This window comes from Cygnus olor, chromosome 27, assembly GCF_009769625.2.
Source record: "Cygnus olor isolate bCygOlo1 chromosome 27, bCygOlo1.pri.v2, whole genome shotgun sequence".
Classification (NCBI taxonomy): domain Eukaryota; kingdom Metazoa; phylum Chordata; class Aves; order Anseriformes; family Anatidae; genus Cygnus; species Cygnus olor.
The window spans coordinates 356,899-382,327 of NC_049195.1; the positions used below are offsets into that span (position 1 = coordinate 356,899).

General features: G+C 38.2%; 1 protein-coding gene across 4 annotated transcripts in view; it reads right to left on the minus strand.

The window, feature by feature from the left end:
- Positions 1–25,429, minus strand: part of SLC23A2 (solute carrier family 23 member 2) — a 58,198-nt gene that overhangs the window by 5,790 nt on the left and 26,979 nt on the right. For all 4 annotated transcript variants that reach the window (XM_040538324.1, XM_040538326.1, XM_040538327.1 and 1 more), the window contains 12 exons: positions 21,178–21,294; positions 19,809–19,966; positions 13,693–13,781; positions 12,006–12,076; positions 10,669–10,850; positions 7,939–8,059; positions 7,088–7,244; positions 5,394–5,541; positions 4,722–4,827; positions 1,526–1,655; positions 1,252–1,389; positions 110–205 (listed from right to left, as the gene is read on the minus strand). In XM_040538324.1, the coding sequence (XP_040394258.1) occupies positions 110–205; positions 1,252–1,389; positions 1,526–1,655; positions 4,722–4,827; positions 5,394–5,541; positions 7,088–7,244; positions 7,939–8,059; positions 10,669–10,850; positions 12,006–12,076; positions 13,693–13,781; positions 19,809–19,966; positions 21,178–21,294 (1,513 nt within the window). The remainder of the gene's footprint in view (positions 1–109; positions 206–1,251; positions 1,390–1,525; positions 1,656–4,721; positions 4,828–5,393; positions 5,542–7,087; positions 7,245–7,938; positions 8,060–10,668; positions 10,851–12,005; positions 12,077–13,692; positions 13,782–19,808; positions 19,967–21,177; positions 21,295–25,429) is intronic.

The following is a 25,429-nucleotide window of genomic DNA, read 5'->3' on the forward strand; positions in this document are numbered from 1 at the left end:
ATAAAAGCGGCAATCACTTGCTCATGTCCTGCCTCCTTGAAATGAAGTACTATCATCATTCAGTAAGATAGTCATTATTTCGAGTAAAATGACAAGTTCATATGCTGACCTGGAATGGTGTTATCCAAAATAAATGCAACACAGCCACCAACAAACATGGCTGTAGTGAGAAGAACATTCAATACTTGATCAATGCCTGTTATTCCTAGAAGAACAGAAAAGAAAAAAAATTAGTATTTGATTTTTTAACATATATATGTACATCCTATTCATTTAATGTGGGAGAACTTTAAACTAATGTGGTCCACCATGGGGACCCCTTATTTCCAAAAATTCCATGAATTTTCAGCTGCTTTTAAAAATGTCATGAAATGCTGTTTAAGTTTCAACCACAGACAACTGTGCAATTGAAATTATTTAGACAACTTCAAAATAGAAAAGGAAAATTTTCATGATGTAATATCATGTGGACTAAACTCCTTTCAAAAGCTTTTTTTTTTTTTTTTAAGTAGGGCAAGAACCTTGCGGCAGCAATTCACTAAAAAAGAATGTATTAATAACAAACTAAATCTTGGCTTGAACTATTTATTTATCTAAACATCCTAAAGAAGGTTAGATATGGTCTTAAACCTAGTTCTAAAGTGACAGCTGTAAGAAAATCTATTTTTTATTTTTTTTAAATCAAGTTAAGTGGTCCTTTACAGCACCTTCCATTGATGATGTACACTGTCATAACCACTATTGAGGAGGTAGTATTAAAAAAAAAAATCAAAACCAAAACCGCTTCTCCATAGATTCAATAAAACTACAGATTTGCCAGCAGTTTGAATCAAGTTCATTAAAATTCAGGCTCAAAGCATGTCTAGAGAGACAAAAAACGTTCGAAAATGAAAACATATTTCTAGTTTTCAAGTTCTAATTTGGTATTTCCCCTTCCTCTTTTAACATAATTTAAAACTCGGATTCACCTTTCCAGTCCTTATTCCAGTCCAGCTGGCAACTGTGTCCTTGCATTGCTCCACAATTTTATCCAAATAAAGCATGACAACTTGAGATATATCACACTGAAACAATCAACTCAGCTCTCAACACCCAAAATAATTTTCCTCTGAATGCACCTGCCTTCTTACCTATAGCTCTTATTGTCTCTGTAATATTTTGTTTTCCTCTTATTTACTTTGTACTTGTATCTACTTTGTATATCAGTATTAGGTAAAAATATGCTTCATGTAAATGAATAGAAACACATACCTGTCACCAGCGGATTTTGTTTGAGATAGCTTGGGAGGACAAGCCCAAAGAAAATGGAAAATCCAAGTACAAACAGATTGCGAGAAGAATTTAAATCTATGAACTGGAGGTTTGACAGACCCACAGCTGTAATCATCCCTAAATAAAAAAAATAGAACAAGTCTCAGCGTTTAGACTTTTTTCTTTGGGGGGGGGGGGGGGGAGATAAATGCAGCACTAGAGTAAAAAGATACTGTCACAGAATACACAAACAGGAGCAAAAAACATACGTTACCAAAGAGAGTGCAAAAGAGGGCACCAAGCACAGGGTCAGGCAGCGATGCAAAGAGAGCACTGAACTTGCCAACCATCCCAAGCAAGAGCATGAAGGCTGCTCCATATTGTATAACCCTGCGACTTCCAACCTGCACGAGAACAAAAAGGAAAGCACACTGGAAAAATTCTGTCCTTTGTCCAACTTCGTGCCTTGCATTTTATTTTATTATTCTCCTTCAGATTCAAAGCTTCTTTTCAAGCTTCCACGTATATTTTTTGCAGTGTTAAAACACAGGCTGCAGACCCTTTGCAAATGTCTTAGAGGACTCAGCTGTAACATGGCTGCAGTCCAGTTCTAACATAAAACTTTGTTTGACTTTGTTTTCATTAATGTTAACAAAACCATCTGTGTCTTCTATAGCCACTATAACCATGAAATGTGGCACGGTCCCATCTACAATAAAAAAAATAAACCGACAATAACTAGGAGTGATTGCAAACAGATCAACTGTAGTGCAAACAACAACAAAATAATGTCATGTGTTGCTGCCCTTTTACACAAGAATAATATATCTCTATCTATAAATCATCTTCCACGTAGTTCAGTTCAAGCAGATATAGCCTTTCTAGATAGATTATCAAGTGATTTTATAATATTCCTCCAAGATCAGAACTGAATTTGCTTCATATGCAAATCATGGCTGTGCTAACACTGAAAGCAAGTGTCTGCACTTCCTTCCCATTTTTATTTTAAGCATTCAGACTTCAGGGCAGTAGTTGTCTGGCATTATGTAGTATTAGTAGTTGGTCAACCTGAACGTTCAATATTTTAAATAGCGTTGTATTTGCTTAAGAGGTCCACTAGAAACAACAACAAAAATTTTGTTACACTGATAGCGTAGTTTCTAGCAAAGCTCTTTGTAGGTCTTTCTTTTACAGAGTACTATGCTTCAAAGAGAAGCTGATGTTAATTTGTTAATCATGTGTGACTGAGCTAAGTAAGTTAAATCAAGAAAAAAAAATATACTAGGCATTTTTAGGGTAAAAGTATTCCTCCTGTATTTTTCACTGCTTAACTGTTAGATGAGACACGTTCACCTACAAAAAGAAGCTAGACAGTAAATTTTGGCATTTCAGTAGAAGAATGAGTTAGCCTACAACTTTCCCTATTTAAATAAAAATACTCATTTCCTTATGACCAACAATAACCTTGCTCTAAAATTACCTTGCTGTATGAAATAGGCAGATTCTTTAAAGAAAGAAAGAAAAAAAAAACCATGACAATAACATTGGTTTATGCAAATTATCATTCTCTACAAGCAAAATAGATTAAGCTCCAATAGAGTTTTAAATGCTACTGAAAGCATCTTCATCAGCATCTAGATCAAACTATTTAATTATTCCAAGGAACTTGTACACATACTTTAAGTAATTATTTTGGAGTGCATGAATAAATATGGTACTTAGTTCCTTACAGGAGTATCTGTATCATCATCAACATTATGGAATAAACTGCCTATGATTTTGGCCCAACAAATGAGTTTTCATCGATTACCCCTCTCATCTACTGTAATTCACTCACAGACTAGCTCAAAGACTTTGCAGTATTACCATCCAGTAAAAGCCTCATATTTAAATTCTAAAATGTAACCATATACTGATTTGAAGCAAAGGAAATGCCTTCTCGAACGTTGCATCAGTATAATGGGATCACTGAGACTATATAGTCTTTTGCTCATGAACACAGGAGATATCCTCTCACAAATAAACAGCAGAGCATCGAAGTAGTAAAAATCTATTTTTATATAAATTGAAGTTGCAAAACTATTAGATTTTTAGGGACAAATGTTCAGCCAGGAAAACAGGACACACAGCAATCCAGCTGTGCAACCCTGGAAAAGGCATATTCACTTTTCCATCATGCTCTCTGAACAAACCTAACTGTAGTTAACTCTGTCCTCTGTAACAGCTGCCAGCTTAACATTATTTTTTTTTTTTTTTTTTTTTTTTCTGTTTCAAGGCAAAATACATGCTCATTTCTGTGGACTCTTAATAAAAAAAAAGCACTGTTAATTCATATAAATATGAAGTGAATAACAGAGAAAGAGCAGAACAGAATAAACCTTTCTTTAAGGATTTTTCTAGCAATTTTCTTCTAGGAAATTTCCACCAATAACTCAAAGGAAGACTTATACAGACAGCAGATGGTGCTATTACTATTTATATTTTATTCCAAAAGCAAACAGAACCATCCTTTGTGCAGAAAAAAATGGCTGAAGATAAATTCATCATCTATATTAGATTAAGCAAGGGGGATGAGTTATTTTAAGTGGAGTGCATGCATTTTATATCTTGTATTCATTAAATAGATTTATAGCTTACAAACCAAATACACAGCAAGCTGTACATATGTGCAACGTACATTATCTTACCAATTTTGCTGATATTTCTTAACACAGTTAAATTAACAATGCCAAGCAAATCCCTCTGCAGTCCAAGGTCTCTCAGTTCAGCAGGGCATTCAAGCACATGCATCCAGTTTAGTGTGTGAACAAATCAATTCCTCAAGTGCTTAAATATTTTGCTAAGTAACATCCCCAAAAATATGCATTCCCCTAAGCACGCTCAGTGCTTTATAAACCTATCACAGTGGAGACATACATGCATTTAGCATACATGTAAATTTGAAGTTACTTTGACCACATTTTCAGTTCTAGTTGTGTCAGTGTCATGTCCTAATACAGTTGTGGGTAAGACCTACGGATCTCAGCTTGCATTTTATTTTGTGTCGAAGTGAGACATTAAAAAGTCAGTCCTCTAGAGATGCTATCAGAGTCTAGACATCCAAAAAATATCAATTTCTATACAGTTAGTAGTGTTTGTGCCTCAAAAAAAAAAAAAACACACCCTTGAACCTTAGAATACTTTCTTGTTTTTCAAAAGGACAGTTTATTTAGTATCATCTGCTTTACGTACATTTTCTAAACGCTATTTACTTTGAATGAAAATAAGACTTTTGGGGTCCTTATCTAGAATGGACTTCTATTAGACAAGGTCTGGTACAGAAAGTTACATGAATTCAGAGTACTCTGTGAAGTTTGTCTGCACAAAGTATTATTTTGCGGAAGAGGATTATGCTGTGAAATAAGCCAGCCACCGGAGGAGATAAAATGCTCAAGTCGCTGACCACTGACTGATCAAGGTAAAGAACATACCTTCGTGATGCCCAAGACACCAATGTTAGGGCTGGAGGAAGTGGATCCATTCCCTGTCCCAAATACTCCATCCAAAACACAGGAGAGACCTTCAATAAAAATCCCTCTGTAATTCACAAACAGAAAAATTGTCAGACTTGTATTAGTATAGATTCACTTCAGATGGTGCTTCGTGACTGTCGTGCCTATTCAGGCATCTGCGCCATAGGATTTTATAATTCACATTTCAAGCTCCAATACACCTGGAAAAACACCTTGGGTTCTGTTTTCCGTGTCTTACATACCCTTGTTCCTAAAATAAGGAAATTACAAAATAATTGAAGTTAAAATTAGAGCTGTTCTAATTTCTAAAATTACGCTTCAGGCAAATTCAACAAGCTACACTGATTCCAGAACTGATTTAGAGTTCTGTCATCACTGAAATTGTACTACTAAGTTCCTCAGACTCCAGCAGGAATGGGACTAGTTTTTCAATGTTACATTTGAATCAGGAGTTCAACATGACTGTTGCATCTTCCATTTCAGATCCTTGGCCCTTGTGTTTGACCAAATTTTAACAGTTAATCTGAGAGCACATTCCTGTCTTCTCCTGAGGGGGTTAAAAAAAAGTTTTTAAAAAGTAGCGTAAGATACTGAAAAATATATATATGTAATTTTTTTTTTTTGACGTACCTGTTTATTGCATGAATAGGTGGAGGAGGAGCACATGACAACCTGGCACAGGCATAGTAATCTCCTATTGATTCAATAATGCTAGCAACAACTGCACTAAGCATTCCTATAACTCCAGCAGCTGAAATTGTTGGCAGTCCCCACTGAACTGTGAAGAAAAGAAAACTGAAATCTCTCATGCCACAGAAAGCAATGTAGATATCAAAACATATGGCAATTCATTAATCCTTAATGGAATCAACAAATTCCCTTAACAGTAACACAGCCTGGCAAGTTCAATTAGATTAAAGGAACAAAGGAATAAATGCCTAACTAACTGCTTTGATCATGCTTGGGAAAAAAAAAAAAAAAAAAAAAAAAAAAACCTGAACCCCACCAAAAAGATTCCTCCTGTGCAGAAGGAAGGAATTTGAACTACTGTTTGGAAAAAAAGAAAAAAAGCCAACAATAATTCAGATCAGTGAGGCAAATGCGACTTAATTATTGTTGCTCTGAAAACTCAGTCTTTGGTTGCAAGTTTAGTCTACCAAACAAAGACAAGATCCAACAACCAGCTATGATCACTGCATAAACACCTTCCAATTCCAGATTTTTGTAGAAGGGGAAGTAAGATTAATTTAAGCCTGTAGAAAAGCTTGGCAGGTTTTCCACAGCAATTGCCTTGATGCTTTTTATCTCTTTGAAAGAGAAGAGCCTCTCACAACAAAAGGAACTTTAAGTCACACAAACATGAATGAACAAGGCTTTACAAATAAGAAAGGTCTAATCAGGGTGGAGAAAAGTTTTCCGCCTCTTCTTTCCCAAAACCTTCTATTATACATTTTGCAAGTAATGCTTTAGAAGTGGTTTCTCCTAAGAACTAATCAGAACCAAAGCATATGGAAAACCACAATGAAGCTCTTCATTAAGATCTAGTGGTATTCGTAATTTCTATTCCAGAAGAATATTACTCTATTATGATGATGTTTATTTCTGAGCAGCACAAATGGGTTGTGCAATTCTATCTCATGTCCTAAGAAACAGCCTTTAACAGCTTTACACTTAGAGCAAAAGAATAAAACCACTGAAGAGGTAACGTAAAACATTTTGCGCTGTCTTCTAATTCCCTTTTTTCTTTGATAAGCATTGATTAGTATCCTTTGGCTTTCCCATAAGCCCAATTCTAACACCACTTCTGGGAGCCAGGACGTTTTTGTGCAGTTGCCTAGCATTTGTCCTAATTTAAGAACAGGTGTGTTTGGGGACCAGGGAAGTGTATTAAGTTCGAAAAACTCCATACACTACTGATTCCTTTGACAACGAGAATCAATGATTTCAGTAGCTCTCTACAGGAGTTATAACAACATATCTTTCTTATTGTATAACATTAACTGCAGCTACCCACAATATTAACACATAGAGGTAAGTCAACCATTACCTGAAAACCCATGTTACACAAAGTCACAACCACGTTATTAGGAGTCAAGAGTTACCTAGATAAACCTTACAAGTTCAAGCTTCAGAGACTTGGTCTTTCCTGTGTGAGACCTTAAGATACCACATTAAAGAGCAAAAGAAGGGGAAAAAAAACAAGTGTATGTTGCAGTTAATCTAAATAGAGTACTGAGAAAAAGCAGGGTTTCTAAGAAGACCACAAACAATACTCATAGGCCAACTATTAGAACAATACAGGCCTTAAGAACAGACGTACTTACAAGGATAAGGAACTTTGAACCATGGAGCTACCAACAGCACTCCTCGTCGGGCATCTGTGCGAGCGTAGAAGCCATACTTTGAACTGTCAGGGGGAAAGACGTCCGTCACAGTGAAGATGAAACAAAGCAGCCATGACACCAAAATTGCTAAAATAATCTGTGAAAGAAGATTAAAAAAAGAAGCTGTTTAGAATAAACTATAATTGGCATATTCACCAATAGCAGTTTCTACACAGAATATCTATTGCGCACACTTCTGAGTGCAATCTTAAGTGATATTTTAAATCCGAACAAGCAGTAAACCCTGTAATAGATCCACTGAGTATCTTTTCCCTCTAATACAGGTGCTGTTACAAAAGATTTAGAATTAGAGTAACTCTTCTCTCCCCTAACAAATGGTACGTCTCCAAATGGGCACTTATATGAACGAGTGAATTAAGTCTACGTTAACACAGAAATACAAGGAAGTCTTTCACATGGAGAAACAGAGTATTGCTTTCATAAAACTAAAAGATAATGATCTTGCCATTCCTTTTTTGAAGGGCTCCATTTTAGCTTTCACTACATGCACAAGCCTACCTCCTTTTCTATCCCCTTCCTTCCCCTCCCTCATCTTCATCACTCCAGCAGCTCCTCATTAGAGATGAATGCCAGAATGTTATCTAGCAAAACTACGAGACTATTTCCTGTTGCAAATAAGCCATTTAGTTAAGTTCCTCACAAGCACATTTAAGCTTTTATCTCAGCTTTGTGATCTACTGTACTACCTAGAAAAAATAAAATCAAGAAAAAAGCCCCAAAACATAAATTGGTTTACTTTTGCCAACCGAAGAACCAGTTCAACTACTTACAGGGAACATCTTAAAAAGCTGCAGCCTATAAGCTGTCCATCCTTTCTTGGATTTGTAAATGGGTAAGGGAAATTTGACATTTCTGGCATACTGAGAAAACAACAACACTAGGAAAATAGTCCTGAGAAAAAAAGGAGGGTAAGACAAAAGAGACATGCCATTAGCACCAATATTTTAAAAATCCTTCTCAGCAGAAACCTGATAATCCTTCGGGCTGTTCAGACTCAGAATACAAATGTACATGCTAAATTTAGCGTAAGACAAAATATAATGAGAGTGTATTTTAAATAAATTATTATTCCACAAAATCTAAAACTACATCATTTGTATTCTAAAGTACTGCAACAATAGCCAGCAACAAATAGGTAAATAAGAACGGGAAAATGAATCAGACTACATTTCAGAATCAGAAATATTTTCAGAGTTAAGACAACCATTAGCAAAGAGGTAGGCTACATTTCTCTTTTCTTTTTGTCTCAAATTCTCTAACTATGTGTACCCATGCCCACACCACACATAAAGCACAAAGGCTACTGCTAGCAAATAGGAAGAAACAGGAAAACTGGAGGCCTATCGCAGGCCAGAGCAATTATACAGTAATTTTTGCATAAAACTTAAAAGCACTTGAAAAATGTCTGTCATGGGAAAATTTGTCTAAAAATTCTTAAGAACCCCAAAGTATGCTGTATGTGCACTTTAACTTTTACATAGCTGATAAACTAGCTGAATGGAGCCCCAAAACCAAGATTCCAGTGAGCTGCAGTTCACCAGTAACCTAGTTTATTACAATTTTTAGATGCCTTAAATATTATGCACTTCCCCCTTGTCAAAACTGCTAAGCTTCTCTGTATGTTAAAAATAATTTAAGTCTACAGTTAAAATCCACTGCAATGAAAAATAAAAACCCAGGATGGGTTGTTTAATTCTGAAACAGTCAAAAAACGTTTTCCTGTAAAAAGACTAAAGAAAGAGTCAAACTGCCTGAAGGAGTAAAGCTTTTCTGAAATTTGAGATTATGTTTTCATCGGATTTATAAAAAAAAAAAAAGACAGATTTTAAGCTTCCCTCCCTTTTCTATTCAAGATCGGTTTTAGTACGCAAAAAAACAAAACAGAGCTTTATTCTCCCTCAGTCTCCAGGAACAAAGAGCTCTGCACAAGAAGGGTGTCATTTATAGCTTTCACCCCTGACTAAAGTCGAATGATAAAGACAACTTTTCCTTTGCATTCAGGAAACACTTTGGCATCTCTCCAGAAGTCTATTATAGAAAGATGATGGCCTCCACTCCCTAACAGCAGCTATTCCGGCACGTTAGCCCTGAGGACAGGCAGAAACCATGATTTTTATTTGAAAGTGACTTATAGGATTTAAAACAGTGAGGAGGATACATGCATTGCATGGTATGACGGAGGCTAAAGCAGGAGACAGATGCAAGAAATAGAAACAACAGCTAAAAGTCCTGAACTGTTTCACTGATAACATCAAGATTAGTTTCTCAGTTTGCTTGTCCACATAGTAGGCATAATACTGCGTCTTTTAAAATACTACCAAAACTTTAAATACCCAAAGAAACATTTCATTCACCAGGTGCACAAGTGTACGAATTCAGGAATACTTGCTGTTTTTGCAGAACATAATGCGTTGTGTTTTATTATTAAATTATTTCAAACTGGCACCTGCAGAACAAGCAAGGTCAGAAAATTCTTCTGGAAACTGAAAACCTTGTCAAATAACACCTGCAGCTAATAGAGGATCATAGCTCTTACACAGATATTATTCTGCCGTGCTAGATAGTGAGTGATATAATCATTTTATCTCATCTGAAAACTTGAGACAATTCAAGTGCCACATCTTGTGGAGATCAAGTTACTTTTTAGTGACTCTACATGGCTATGAGTTATTTCCAACTAGTGCACAATTTTTGAATGGCAGAAGCCAGAAATACTTAATGACTGGGTAATATTTAAACCTTGTTCCTAAATTCACTTATTTTCTCCATCTGCAAAACATCAACTTTCATAACAGGTTTCCGCATCCAATTCATCACAGGTCTATATGATTGATATAATGTTAGTCCCAACTTGCATGCAATTTGTTTTACAGGAAAACAAGTGTTCCTGTTGGTCAGCTGCTTAACATAACAGAGTAATCATGATGCTAACACCCAAAGTAAGAGTCTTAAACAGCCCTTTTAATCATAAGCTGCACTTACAGAATACTTTATATGTTCAAAGTACTGTGCTAACAGATTAGTTAGGTCAGAATCTGATTGGATCAAGTCATTCCTTCCCCTTCCAGAGCAAGCACAAAGTTGGTTGCTATACATTGGATATTCTAACTGCTTCAGCCAATTTCATAGTTCCCAAAATGTGTTTTTCATCCTGATTTGGCTGGTTATCAACAGTATTTCACAGGAAACCTGTCACTAAATTAACAGACCCAGCAGCCCATGGCTACCCGACCAGCTAGTTTCACAGAACTCTGTTCTCCAAACCTCACTTTCAACCTCCTTTCCCTCCTCCTCTCCCAGAGTCACTGTGGTCTTCATTCCCAAATTGCTAGCTGACCCTATTCCTGTGCATTATACTCCTTTCCATGACGGGAGCACTGCAATGCTACCTTTGGCAGCCAAGCAGACTCAGGTTTTTCACTGGCACTCCAAAATTCCTCCATGACAACTTACCAGATGGGACCCACTGGCCTAAGACAAGAATACCCAGGAGTACTTACAACATCGCGATACCCCAGTGTTTGCCAGCTCTTTCTCCAGCTGCTTGGAAACCAGAGAGGCCAATAAGAGCAACAGTTGGAGTGATGGTCAGAGGTCCAATGTATCGCAAGAGGGCGCCGGGAAGGCCAAGCAAACCAATCACCACTTCTATCAAGGAGGACATGATAATAGCACCTTGGATCTGAACACACAAAAATGGGACAGAGACAGTTCAGCTGCATCTTAAAAGCAAAACCAAAACATTTCTTTTTCTACTCTGGCTTACAAACTGCAGTTAAAAGAATTCAGTGACACAGAAGAACTCAGCAAATTTTTCGTCATAAAACAGCTCATTAGGTTCAAGTGACTTATTGCTTAAGCATAACACTTATGGTTTTCTTCACAAAACTATTACACAACAGACCAGTGGGCCAGTCTGGTAGTTGTGTGGATAGCACATCACACTGTCAGACAGGAGACCTGGGTTCCAGGCTAACCTTTAAGCTCTCAGATCGAGCCGGCAAGGGTTGGTGGCGCCACGGAGGTGATGCTCCTAGCTCCTAGGGGCAGTGTATGCTGCATTGTTCACAAGTGCTCCTTAGAAGCTGGTATAGAGCAGCGTTGTGGTCTCAGGAGACTGTCAGCCCTCTTGGCTGCAGGGCTCTTGGCAGGATGTAGCTATGGTTTGAACATGGGGAAGAGAGAGGGGTTGTTTTTAATTAAGAAAAAGTTTGCAGCCCAAAGCAACGGGATGGGAGATAAATTCCATGACACACGCCTTAATTTGGACTACACTATCTAGCAGTCTAGTGTGATGCCTGGGCACAACCCTCATTGTGAGCTCTGCAGAGACTGATGAAGTTCAGACTGTAATGCTGCAAATGGAAAAGGAGTTTGGTGTATTTCAGCAAGTCTCTTGGGAGAATCAATGTTTCATCAGGATAGTCTCCAATTTAAGACACCTAGGAATGAACAGATTTGCTAACTGCATTTTACCTTCCATTGAACAGCCTACTGAACAGTGACAGAAGGCAAGTGATCTGGTAGTAGCTTACGGTTTGCTGAACTGCTGCTGGTGAGCACAAATTGGTAAGAGCTACAAGAACAGTATTCATCTCACTTGCGCATTTTACTGAGTATCTTTTGGAATGTGGCAACTAACTGATTGTATTTGCTGTTCAGCAATGAACAAGGTGAAAAAATGAAGACTTCCATGAAATGAGTAAAGGGATATATTCACATGAAATTGCAGTGAAAGAAGAAATTGCCAACTTAAAGACAAGAACACACAGATGGTTAAATGAGAAACTTAACTGAAATTGGACAAATCGACAGCTAAAGGCTACTCCCACATTACCTCTCGTATTCTGGGATACCAGATGTGCTCAGTATGAAGCAGTTCTGTTGTTCCATTTGTAACTGTTATATCTTACCAAAAGAAAAGACAAAACACAGGTATTTATTCCTCAGCCACTTTTCCATATTTAATACAAAATAAATTTCTCCTTCAGCTGTGTCTAACAAATGAGACTTAATTTACACAGAAAAGAAGTTTTGCAGTGCTACAAATCGCGTAATATCACGCTTACGTTTCCCAAGAGCTAACCACTAATTTTACCCACTGTACCAAAGTGGAAAAAAAATAACCTCCAGAAATAAAGGTCATATAGATCTTTTTTTCCCACCCCAATAAATGGATGAATGGAGAACTACCCAGTTACACACTAGGAATCAAGGAAACATTCCAGTGTTTGTTGTTTGCCAATTTAGGTTACTCACTGAACGATGAATTGACCCATACTAACAACCCTATCTGACACCTTTTGAAGGTTAAAAGGTTCAAGAGCAAAATGCAGCAAAGGCTCTTTCTGAAAAGTTGAAAGAGTGGAAAAATGGCTTTTGCAATCGAAGATTACCAGACAGTTTTTTCTCTCAACAAGTTGCATGTTAGGACACTGGCGTATTTTGTCAAGAAATATCCAACACAGCCATGAAATCTAAAGTACACCACAGTATGCCTTTACATCTTGGGCACTGAAACCCACATGCTCTTTCCCAGTAGCTGAATCTGATTACTCCAGTGTGAAAACGTGAATGCTTAAAGCTGTATTTTATACATGAAAACACTAGGAAAACTATTTTATACATGAAAACAAATTTTATACATGAAAACAATAGGATCTTCAATTAGACTCAGGCAGTCTTGTTTCTCTATAATGCCATCTTGCACTGCCCACAACCTTATTACAGAATAACCACACCCCATTAAAAAGAAAACGTCCAGAGCTGTTTCCACTTCAGTTTTCTAACCTAAATTAAAGAAAAGGCAGCCTACACAACCAGTTTTACTGCACATTTTCATTCTAAATAAATTTGCTACCTTTCACGATGGTAAAGGTAGCAAAGAAGAAGTTAAAAAGAACATCCAAATGTTGTTAAAGCCTGCTCTGCAAAGACTATGAGTTAAATGAGCAAAGATACTGAACCTGAGGTGATGCTGAGCATTGCTCAGAATTACTACTACTCCTTCTCAACTAAAAAGGACTCTTATGGACTCACTACTTCCAAATAGAGGACACAATCATTTATGGAACCCTTCTGCCATTCTCTATACTAACAAAGTAATTGTTTTAAGCTACTGCCAGATTTCTTAGTATTAAAAGATCTCTCTCTCTCCCTCCTCCCTCTCTCCCCCCCCTCTCCCTCAAAGCAAAATTGTAACTGGATGTTAACCCTAACATGAACAGGTTTTCTTACAAGGTCTTCGATTTCCCCTTAAAGCTTTCTTACATTTTTCATCTTCTATTTAACTCCTTTAAGTAGATTGGACATGAATATAAAGGTTTAAAACTAGAGTTCCACAAGGGCATTTTTAGAATTCTTCCAAAGCCAGGAGGCACCAAGTTCAAAGGCTGTAAAATGAGATATTTTTTTTATTCCCTGCTCATTACTTTCAGTTTCTGTTTGAAAAGGTTCAGCAGTTGCACTATGTGTCATCTAAGTCATTTGTCACTTAAATGGGAGCAAGCATAAATGACAATTACCTGTATTATTACATTTCCACTTCTCCAGGGAAAGTATTGCTCTAGCAGGTGCTAAGAATGCAAAAGCACTTGCCTGAAACAAGGGTAACCTGGTGGAAAGAGAAAGAGGAGATGATATACTCTGTGATACAGTATTGTGTCAGGGTATCAACTGCAGTTAGGTGCTTACTCATCCTCAAAACCATCCTTTATCAGGTAGTTACTAAATATGAGAATTTCTTATTAAAAAAGGACAGACATAGAAACACTAAGACATCACAAGTGAAATCCTAACATAAGACACTACATGAATTAAGTTACTAACACAATGCCTATAACAGATAATTACTGGATACTGGCACACGGGTATAAGACATTGATTTGAGTTTTTGACTCAGTATCATAACAAGGATAAGGATGCACGTTCTGATATAAGTACCAGCCAGACTGCTGAACAAGCAGCTTTTACAGTCCCACAACATTAAAAAAGCTCTTTGACAGAAGTAAGCAGTCTGTATATTCTACCTTCTCTTTGCATAACTTGAAGTATAGTCATTTACAGATTCATCTTTAAGAGTACATGTAAATAACAATTAGGCTGATAAGTGCTGATTAGATGTTCCAGGTGGCTAATAACAATAAACGCAAACGTTGCAAGAATTTCAAGATGACATTCTTAGCATTGGCGTTTATACTTCCCAAAAGGTTCAGCATCTGAAGAGCGTTCACCAGCACCAACTATGTATTTATTGAATAAACTGTAGCATGCATAGCATTACAAATATCCAGATGTTACTTAACTACAAAGAAGATGCACTTTGAACTGTTCTGTGAACACCAAGGATTGGATCTCAAACCATAACATGTGAAATAATTGCTCATGTAGCTCTTGTTACTGCACTACATTTATGGCTGTTTTACAGCCACAATCAAGTGCATTGATGCCAGTACAAGTACCAGTAAAGGAAAAGAACTAACTGCAGCAGATTTAGATAAAGATCAGAAAAGGGTCAAGGAAGATGAAAAACGTCCGTAGGGGAAAAAGATCATGCTCGACAGAGAAAAGATCAAAACAGAAGCATGTTACAGACAATGGCTGTAAAAGTTCGCAGGCAAGAAGTTAGAACAGCTGAACTATTACTGGAAAGGAGTTTGGGCCACAACCAATCTAAAATGTTGACCCACCTACTGCAAACTTTGAAAGCTACATTAAAAAATTCAAACTCCATAAAGCACATGAGCCACCAGAGCACACCTGACCTGCACACAATTCCCTCTCACATTTCTTCTAGCAAAAAAAAAAAAATCAAAAGTTTTATCTTTGGGGAAGAAACAGTGGTAGCTATGAGTGAATTCACCTCATTTTACAAGGTTCGTTGGGCAAACTGAGCAAGCTGGTGCCCATGGCAAAATATGCAATACTTCTAACGAACTGTTACTCCTCTATCCCACCTACACAGTACTCTGTCCCTGCATAATGATTTTGTAAATGTACATTGCAAGAGCATTCTCCAGTGATGAAGTCGGTTGCACCAAGACAAGTCCGGATTATGAGTTTTCTATGACATAAAATACCCTTCTGAAACCTTGCACAACCTTCACTTGGTGGTATATGTAGTACACAGATGTTGCCGTGGGCATTCAGAGTCAGAATTCTCCTTTTAAAGATAATAAAACCACACAATCACAGAATCATTTAGGTTGGAAAAGACCTTCAAGATCATCAAGTCCAGCCATCAGTTTGACCTACCGAGTCCCATCACTATACCGTGCTTCTTGATGCCACATTCACACATCTCTGAAATGCCTCCAGGGATGATGACTCCTCCACTTCCCTGGACAACATGTTCCAAGGCCTAATCACTCCTTCCATTAGGAAATTCTTCCTGATATCCAGTCTAAACTTCCTGCTGGCTCGTGGTCAGCTGGCTGTTGACCAGCACCCCCGAGTCCTTTTCTGCCAGGTGAGCCTGCACTGCGTGGAGTTGTTGCGACCCTGGTGCAGCACCCAACATTCAGCCCTGCCAAAGGCCGTACAACTGGACACAGCCCATTGATCCAGCCTATCCAGGTCCCTCTGCAGAGCTTTCCTACACTCAAGTAGATCAACGTGCCCACCCAACTTGGTGCCAGCTGCAAACTTATTGAGGGTGCACTGCATCCCCTAATCAAGAGTGTTGATAAAAATGCTGAACAAAGCCGGGCCAAATCCTGAGCCCTTGTGAACACCACTGGTGACTGGCTGCCAACCAGATTGAAATCCATTCACTATGACTCTGAGCCCGACCATCCAGACAGCTTCTCACCCAGCGAACAGTATACCCAATCCAAGCTATGAGCAGCCAGTTTCTCTGGGAGAAATCTGTGGGGAACAGTGTCAAATGCTTCACTAAAACCCAAGGAGACAACTTTGTCCAGGTAGACAATTTGTATTAAAGACCTAGGACTGCACACACTTGATGAATCAACTTCCCTACTCATGATCTGAAATAAAACTCAAGAGATCCTCCTGTATCCCACACACACATAATTTCTTGTTGACACAACTTAGGTAAAATTTCTGAGTTTAAAAGGATAAAATTGCAAAGTCTTGAGGGATATAAACATCTAAGGAAAAAGAAATTGAGGGTTTCCTGTAAGGTTTTGAACAAGCTTTTCAGTTAAGTGTTCAGAGAACCTTCCTGGGAACAATGGAATTATGTTGTATAACAGAATGCTCACATGCTCAAGTGAAATACCAACAGCCTGATTTAGATGCTATTTCCTCATCTCACACAGCTTTAACAACTGCCCCTAAAGTCATACCAAGAAATCCTCACTGCACGGTTCCTTCCTTTGGCCTTTGCCAGCCTATTCAGAACCTCAGCTGTTTGGTCAAAAGACACTATTAACTGGGAACATCTGCTGAATTTTAAAATGCGATGGTATTTTTTTTTTTTTTTTTTTTACTCTGACTCATCTTTGTAGATCTAGACTATACACCTGGATAAAATTATATATTGCACAATAGGGTCTTAGCACATCTTGCATAGCTATATGTTAAACCATCATATAAGACAGTTAACCCAAAATATTTACCAAAAGGGCCAGTAAGCTCAAAATGCTGCTGTTGTTTTTTCTTCCCTAAGCCAAAAACAGTAGTCTCTCTCCCCCTCTATCATTTCTTTAAACGTTACCCAAAATCAGCCAACCATAATCAGTATCTTTCCAGAGAGACAGCTGTAGTTTGGAACATGATTTATGAAATACCTTTCCCATTATTAGCCAGACATTCATTATCAGCTGAGTTAAGAACCACCAGCGTGGTATACAAATATCACGTCTAAATCGTACAGTTGCTCAATTTTGGTACTAGTCCTTTTGAAGATGGAGCTTTCCATGCAGAAGTCATCTGGAAGCATCTCCGTTATCTTAAAATTTCACCCAGACGTGGGAACGTTTAGACAATGTAGTGATGGGCACAGCAGTAAGCCTAAAATGTTTAGGTATATTAAAGCTGTATTTGATTGTCTCAGTCATGCTAACTGCTCTGAAACCTTGCCAAATCTTTTGGCTTATTACATAAACTAATAAATTGCTTGAATTCCTAAAATTAGTATGGGTACCAAACTGACCACAACGCCTCCTCATAAATGGAGCTAAATCCATCTTTAAGGACCTTCGAACCATGGAATTTGCCCTTTCAAAACCATACTGGCTTTATTTGCTGAAATACTTTGCAGATGACAGACTTGCCAATGAACACTTGAAAACCTCATTTAGAGAATGCCGCTGCTTTATCTCAGCCCCACCCTTACATAAAACCAGAATCACATGTTAGATCATTATAAAATGTTCAGTCACTGAAATTTTCTTCATAAATACAGGTTAACTTATTTTAAGACCCATACACAATTACCTCTTTGGTTTATAAACGTCCTTCACAGGGCAAGTGGAAGCCACAGAAAAGGAAAACCATGGAAGGCAGACAAGGAACAGAGCATTTAAAATTCATGGGACCACACCTGTTTTTGCAAGAGCCCCAAATCACTCTATATCAAGTAATGAAGACAGAGCCTAAGATTAGATGGGGTTCGAGGTGGGGAGAAGAGAGAAAAAAGATGACAAACTTCAGATCTGTGAAGTCTCAGGAAGTATAAAAACTGAGCTCTTTGTTTTTCCTGATAAATTTGAGGCAGAATAAGAAAGCTATTAAAGGCACAGGAAAACCAAACTCCCCTTTGAGTTAATATCCATTCACAATTCTGCACTTTTCTAGAAAATTTGAAGATTTTCAACTTCATTTAACACAGGAAGGGAACACTCAAAGATGAACAAAAAAGACCTTATCTCCCAGTTCCTGTCTCGGTCAACAATACCTCAATTTCCTATATAAAGCACAAATGGGAGTGTGTGTGTAGGGGAACATTCCCTATTAAAAGGGAGGCTGATCAGGTTCAGAATACCAAAGGGCACAGAACTCTGCTCCTCTGCCTCCTTTTGGACAAGGTACTTGAGAATTTATGACTACAGCTAAGGCAAGCTACACCCAAGAAGCACAAAGAGCCACTCAGGCAGAAAACGTGATCTGCCTTGACTAAAGGAAAATACATTAGGGAAAGATGAATATTTTCTCTTTCATCAATTTTAATAATACAACGTTGTCATCAGAATGAAGTTTCCATAAAAAAGCGATGTTCTAAATTTAGCAAAATGTAATGAAAATACATCAAACATTCTTTTTCAAAAACAAAAAGTATGTTAGCAATGTACCTTTTTAAACCAAAATAGGAACTATAGTTTTCCAAACTATATTGGAAAACCTGATATACTTGGAAAGGTTTTGGATGAAAAAGTGATCTAAAAATCAAAGTGATCTACCACAGGCTTGTCTTTTGCACCCTACTGGGATAACTTCTCCACCCAAAGATTCTGTTTCTTAAATAAATCTTAAAAGAAGTGGGGGGGGCATTTGTCCATTTTCTATTCAAACGCAGGATTTCAGCTTCCATTGTTCTTAAAGTGAACTAAATGACCCAAGAATCATTCAAGTAATCATATGAGAACATACTCAAAGTATGCACTTTTCTGGTTTCACTTATCCTTGGTTTATTCAAGAAAATGCAGAAATAACTTTGCAGGTTTTAGCTATTCCTGGTTCTCACAGGCAGAGTCAACTGTAAGTTTCACTTCTCTCTGCAGTGTTTACCATAGAACAGACATTTTTTTAAAAATTAGCTTTATGTTAATAAAGCTTACAACATTCTGTTCTTAACAACACCAGATTTTTACAAGTATTTACTAGTGCCTGTAACGGTCTCTTGAATTCTCCTAGAGACACCAAAGGCAAGGCTGAGGCATCCCCATAAGGTTACACTAAGGTACATGTTTCTTCCCATCTCAAGGAAGGATCATAGCCTGCAACTCGGAGCAACAAATAAAGGCAAGTTACTTGTTTATTGCAAGGTAATGAGCAGAGATACTTGGTTCAAAGAATAAAAAGTTATCCTCATCCTTTTTCCAGTGTTGATTATTGTATTTTTCATTTCTGGAGGAAAAGTTCAAAGTTCTTAAATCAACTTTGGGAATACGTTCCACAGACCACTTTACTCAAAGTAAAGTACAGTCTAAGATACCAGAATTGGATGTTAACACATTTCTTCAACTACGCTTATTTTGTGGCATGACTCCAAACACCTTACCCTTTTAATATGGCAAGCACCTTACAAGAACAGACACACAATTTGCTGTAGGACTAACCTTAACCTAAATGTTGGCAAAATAGAGCATCATTAAAGTAACTAAAGAAAATAGCAAAATTAATTCCTCTTTACAAAGGTGTATACATTTTTCCTTATCCTCATAAACACTTCTACATTCTCAGTCCTCAGAGACTTCTCTCCTCTTTTTCTTTTCTGCATTCTGCATTTATTTTTATTTTTTATTTTTTTTTACCCATGGAATGCCTTCTCTGAATTAGGATCCACTTTTTTTGTAAAAGCTTTCCAATAGCTTTAACTAACTGTCCTGTAACTGAATTGCTATCTTGTATTTCATGTTTATCCTTTGGAAACAGATTAACTACTTCTTGGATCTCTGACTGAAAAGCAGTCTTACCATCATCAGCCCAATAATTAGGAACAAAGCTCAAATCTCACCTGCACCCAAAAGTTGTTTGTAACAATGTAGTGATGCCCACACAGAAGAAAATGGTCCCAATCAACTGGCTGGTAGCCCACTGGTCAAATCCAACGCACATGGCATCAGCTAGCAAAAAGGGAACTGCTATAGTTCCACTGAAACATGTTAAGTAATGCTGTGAACAAAAGAAATGGCTTGTTAATATCGCAGACAATTTTTTAAAAGAGTTTATGAAGGTATTTTCTTTTCTATTGGATGTTTTTGTTTTTTAATTATCCATCAGATCTCTCATTTCCTGGTTCTAAAGCATTTCTTCAACTATTTGCCCTCTATGTCAAGCTACCACTTGCCTGTTGCTAATGATCGCTATTTATGTAGAATAAACTAGGTTATTTACATAGCTAAATTGCTACTGTTCTTGATGAGGAGGTATCTAGGTAACTGCTGAAAACACCTTTCAACTCAGAAAAGCAGATAAATAACGCCATTCATTTTCAACCATGTGAAAAACCATTAGCTTACGAATTAATTTAGAGCACACATAAACTAGCATGCAAATAAGCTCCCAAGTACCAGACACTAGGTACTCACTAATTCTTTTGCAATCCAAACATGTTAAGCAAACAGGTGCCACCATATTCACCAATGCAAATAAAAATATAATCCCTACAGAACTGCCTGCCCTTGAGGAAAGACAGAAGTAAAAAGATGCTTTGGAATGTATTTGCTTGGAGATCTCAACATACTTTACAGATATTAACAAATTCTCTGCATTCCTGTGGGATAGATTTTATTGCCATTCAAGAAGGAAGGGAGATGAAATGAGCTGTTCTGCTTTGCATAAGCGAATGGTTGAACTAGTAGTAGGGTCCTGCTCACCACTACAATCCTACTGACTGTAGGATGCATACATTCTCACTCCAAGAGGAGGACACCTGCTTATTAGCAATTTACAGATCATGACTGCAAGATGGTGCTATCAAGCTTCTGGAATTGAAACCACTACAGTATCAGCTTTAATATACAAGATTTCAACACTAAACAGTTCTCTCTCTCCATCTTTAATTCCAGAGGTGCAAGATGTCAGTTTCTGAAGCTTTGCACTTAGCATCTGTTCATATATTTACTACCAACAGCTTAGAAGAATAAACATTTAAGTGCATCTCACAAATGCATAAGCCAGCAAACAATAATGTAATATAAATATTAACACAGTAATCTTACTGTGTGATCAACTTCAGAAGAAACTATCTTAACAGTTTCTTCAAATATGCGAGAGTGTGGGAAGAATAAAATTATCACATACGCAAATGCAAGAAGCTACACAAAGTGCTAAACAAGCTTTGCAATTTTCAGAGAAAAAATAGCAACTGTTTTGAAACATACCTGTAACCCCAAAAATATGCAGAGATACCACGGAGGAACGTCTTCAATAGTGTAAATCATATCAGTTCTCTGAGCATCTAAACTGCCAGTGCTGTCCAGTGTCTCTGCCAAAGAGCTCTATCAAATTGGGGATGGTAGAAAGGTGGGGAAGAACACAAAACATAATGGTCAGTTAATGTTACATATGAATAATCTGAATTTGAACTATCAGGCAATTCCAAGATACTCCAAGCCTGGTATAATACCCCCAAGCAACATCTGTACATTCTGTACAGAAACCTTATACCTTTGATGATGAGCTTATCCCCAACTGTAGTTACTGAAGTTGTACTGAACAGATTCACTTGTATAAACCATTTCCTGCTTATTTATACTAGCACAACAATAGTTCACTTATGATATAACCAGTCTGGCAGCCAAACAGTGCCCAAAATACAGGATTATCACGACAGACTTGTTTATGAAAAAAAAAAAAAAAAGAAGAATTGGAACTAAATAGAAGAATCAACAACGGCTATTTGCAAAGTTAAAAAGCTATAAAATAGCTATCCTTGCATAAGACACCTAAATCGCAGGCAAGGAAGTTCCTCACTACGGTAACTTCTTCCCAGCTTAATTCTTACTCAATTTGAGCCTGGGTTAACCATTTTTTAGTCATAAGATCTTTATTTTTTTTCCTACTCTACTTTAAGTACACATGAAAAACATCCTAATCGTTATAACTGAATATATCCTTGGCCAATTTATATTAGTCAAGCTAACTTCCTGCAGACCTACAGGAATTTAAGTGATACCACATTCTGGCTTTCCGTGTGCCCTAATTCACAGACAGCTAAGAGAATACTGACCAAACATACACATACATTAAAATCCCTGCATATATTCCATTAGAACAAGATTCAGAGTAACCATTTCTTCTTTACAACTAAGTGGTATTTTTTAAGTTTAACTCTGGTTTTTGAATTCCTGAGAACAAGAATACAATGCTCCAAAGCCTAAATACCAACAACAAAAGCAGGAGGAAATATCACATTTCATCATTTCAGCTCAACTATCCAAAAAATACTTTATATAACTAATGTTCTGACCTATTCCATACTTGAACTTAAACTCACGTGAAGTAGCCTTACACAAAGGTTGGGAACTTTGCCGGACTTGTGACTTTGCTTCTAATGGTCTTCTTCAAAATCAAAACTCATTCACCGATTATCTAAACTAATCTCCATTTAGTTTATCAACCACAAGGGAAGCCACTGACCCATAGTATTTCCCTTTTACTCCCTGTTTCTGATGGGAAAATAAATGCCACTGGGAACATATGTTAATTCAAATTCAGGGATTATAAATGACTACACTGCTATGGAAAGACTGAGGGTATTACAGTGGAAAGTGAAATATAGAAACACTCGTTTCAGAAAACTCTTAAACAGCATTAAGTACTAAGCATTCTGATCACCAGGATTAGTTTAAAGGTATAGTTCCTGAACAGATCAACATGCAAAACTGTTTATTTGCCAACTTGCAGTATCAATATAATTTTTTTCATTGACAAAAAAAAAAAAGTCTGCCCACCTGACTGGGTTCACTAAAAAAAATGAAAAAGTACAAAAATAATTTAAAGAAAGAACTTGAGTTTTAGAGCTGCACGTCATGCTGGAGGGAGAGCGCTGAGCAGCTGTAAACTGAATGTCTTGTCTATAACTGGAACTTAGGATAAAACATGTATGTCCCCATGTCAACCTAAGTATGTGTAAATCCAAAGCCGAGCACAAAGTGTCTGACCCCCAAAGATAAGCAGAAGGAAAGAGGTTTGGCAACTGGTATAAGACACGGAGAACCATCAGGATGCTAATCATCACTAGAGGTGTCTAGGAAAGCCTGCTCAGGAAAAATAAAGATTCACCCAAAGAAGCTCCTATTATACCTTCTGGTGCTACAAAGCAACTTTGTGAAACTTGCCCTAGAGAATACATACATACATATAAATATTTTTGTATGTGTATATATAACTGCCTCCCCTCTATTTCACTGCAATATCTGCACCACATGAGAACTTTGCTCAGTGACACTGCTTGCTTATTCAACATTTTGACAAAAAGGTCATTACACACTTTCAAAGAGACAGAGGTCATGAAGGAAGAGTAAGAACAGTTACAAAAGCTGCCCATCAGGTAGGAACACCTCAGCAGGAATTAACTGTTTGTTTCATGAATCAGATCAGCTTGCTGAAGCCACAGCACAAATTTAGCAGAACAAACCATCGAATTTTCCCCACCTGACTGCTGGAAAGATGAAACAAACACGTACCACAGCACACTGAGCAACCTCCATTACTCCTTCCAAAGACTGACAGAAATGTGATTTTCAAAGTTTGTGATGCTTCCATACAGGATACCAGGTTCTCTAAAAAAATCCAGTACGTCATTTGTACAGATTGGTGGCTCTATGTTGGTCCCTGCCTTTTGAAACCAATGTTTGATCCTTTTTCCTAGCTTTTCTAACTTTGCCAGACCAATATCCAGTAACTACCATTCCTCTTAGCGCCAATCTCTATTTTTTCCTCATAGGATTGATGAGGTTGCATCAAGTCCATTCAATCAAAAATACATTCCCCTTCTTCTTAGGGCAACAGAATGCAGAAACTATGACTTGTTTCGACCTGGAAGAGCATGGCACATTCAAAAAGTTGGCTGCCCAGCACATCCATGGCTGCCCAGTCCTCCGAGTTGGAGGATCATGACTTGGGGAGCAGCAACTTTCCATCTGTAGCCACTAAACTTGTAAGGAACCAGCTGTATCAGACGAATGTTCCTAAGTCCAGGGGACCTGATGGGATTCACCCCAGAGTGCTGAAGGAGTCAGCAGACGTTATAGCTGGACCTCTCAGCAATTTACTGAAGGTCGTGGGAGTCTGGGGAGGTCCCTGCTGACTGGAAGCTGGCCAACGTTATACCCACCTACAAAAAGAACATGAGAGAAGACCCAGGGAACTACAGACCTGTTAGTCTAACCTCACTCCCAGGAAAAGCTATGGAGAAGATTTTCCTGGGGATATTGAAAGGCACCTAAAGAATAAAGCTGTTATCAGACACAGTCAACACTGGTTCCCCAAGGGAAAGTCCTGCCTTAGTAATTGATCTCCTCCTATGGTAAGGTCACCTGCTTGGTGGATGACAAGAAGGTGCTGGATGTAGACTTTAGGGATTTCAGGAAGGCCTTTGATATCCCTCACGGTACCCTTCTGGACAAATTGTCCAACTGTGAGATAAACAGGTTCATGCTACACTGGCTGATGAACTAGCTGAATGGTAGAGCCCAAAGGGCTGTAGTGAATGGGGCTACACCAGGCTGGTGGATGGTCAGCAGCAGTGCTGACCTCCTGGAGGGACAAGAGGCCTTGTGGAGGGATCTAGACAGATTGCAGCGTTGGGCAATCGTAAGTGGCATGAAATTCAACAAAGGAAAATGCCAGGTGCTACATCTGGAATGTTGTAACGTTGGACACAGGCACAAGCTGGGAGATGAGTGGCTGGAACGCAGCCGAGCAGAAAGGGGTCTGGGAGTGCTGCTTGACAGCAGGCTCAACATGAGCCACGGTGTGCCCTAGCAGCCAAGAGGGCAGACTGCATTTTGGGGTACATTAAACATCATAGCCAGATGGTCAAAAGAGGTGATTCTCCCACTACACTTAGCTTTGGTGCAGCCTCACCTTCAATATTGCATGCAATTCTGGGCTCCACAATATAGAAAGGATGTTAAGGTCCTTTAAAGCATCCAGAGCAGGGCAACAAAGCTGGTAAAAGTACTGGAGGGAATGACATGAGGAGAGGATGAGGACACATGGGATGTCTGGTCTGAAGAAAAGGCTGAGAGGTGACCTCCTTGCCCTCTGCAACCTCCTGAGGAGAGGAGCGCAGAGGGAGGTGACTGTCTCTGCTCCCTGCTGACCGATGGTAGGATGCACGCGACCAGCACAGAGCTGCACTGGGAGGTGAGGGGGTGTCAGACTGGATGTAAGGAAAAATGTTCTTTACTGTGACGGTGGGTCAAACACTGGAACAACAGGAACAGGCTTCCTAGAGAGGTGGTTGATGCCCCATGCCAGTCAGTGTGCAGTTGGACTCAAGGAACTTTGTAGGTCCACTTCAATTGAATTCTATTTCAAACTTTAAAGCAGAAATGTCATAGCACTGTCCTTCCTAAACGGCAAAGTATTGGCATAGAGAACACCCAGGATACTCCTCATCCTGGA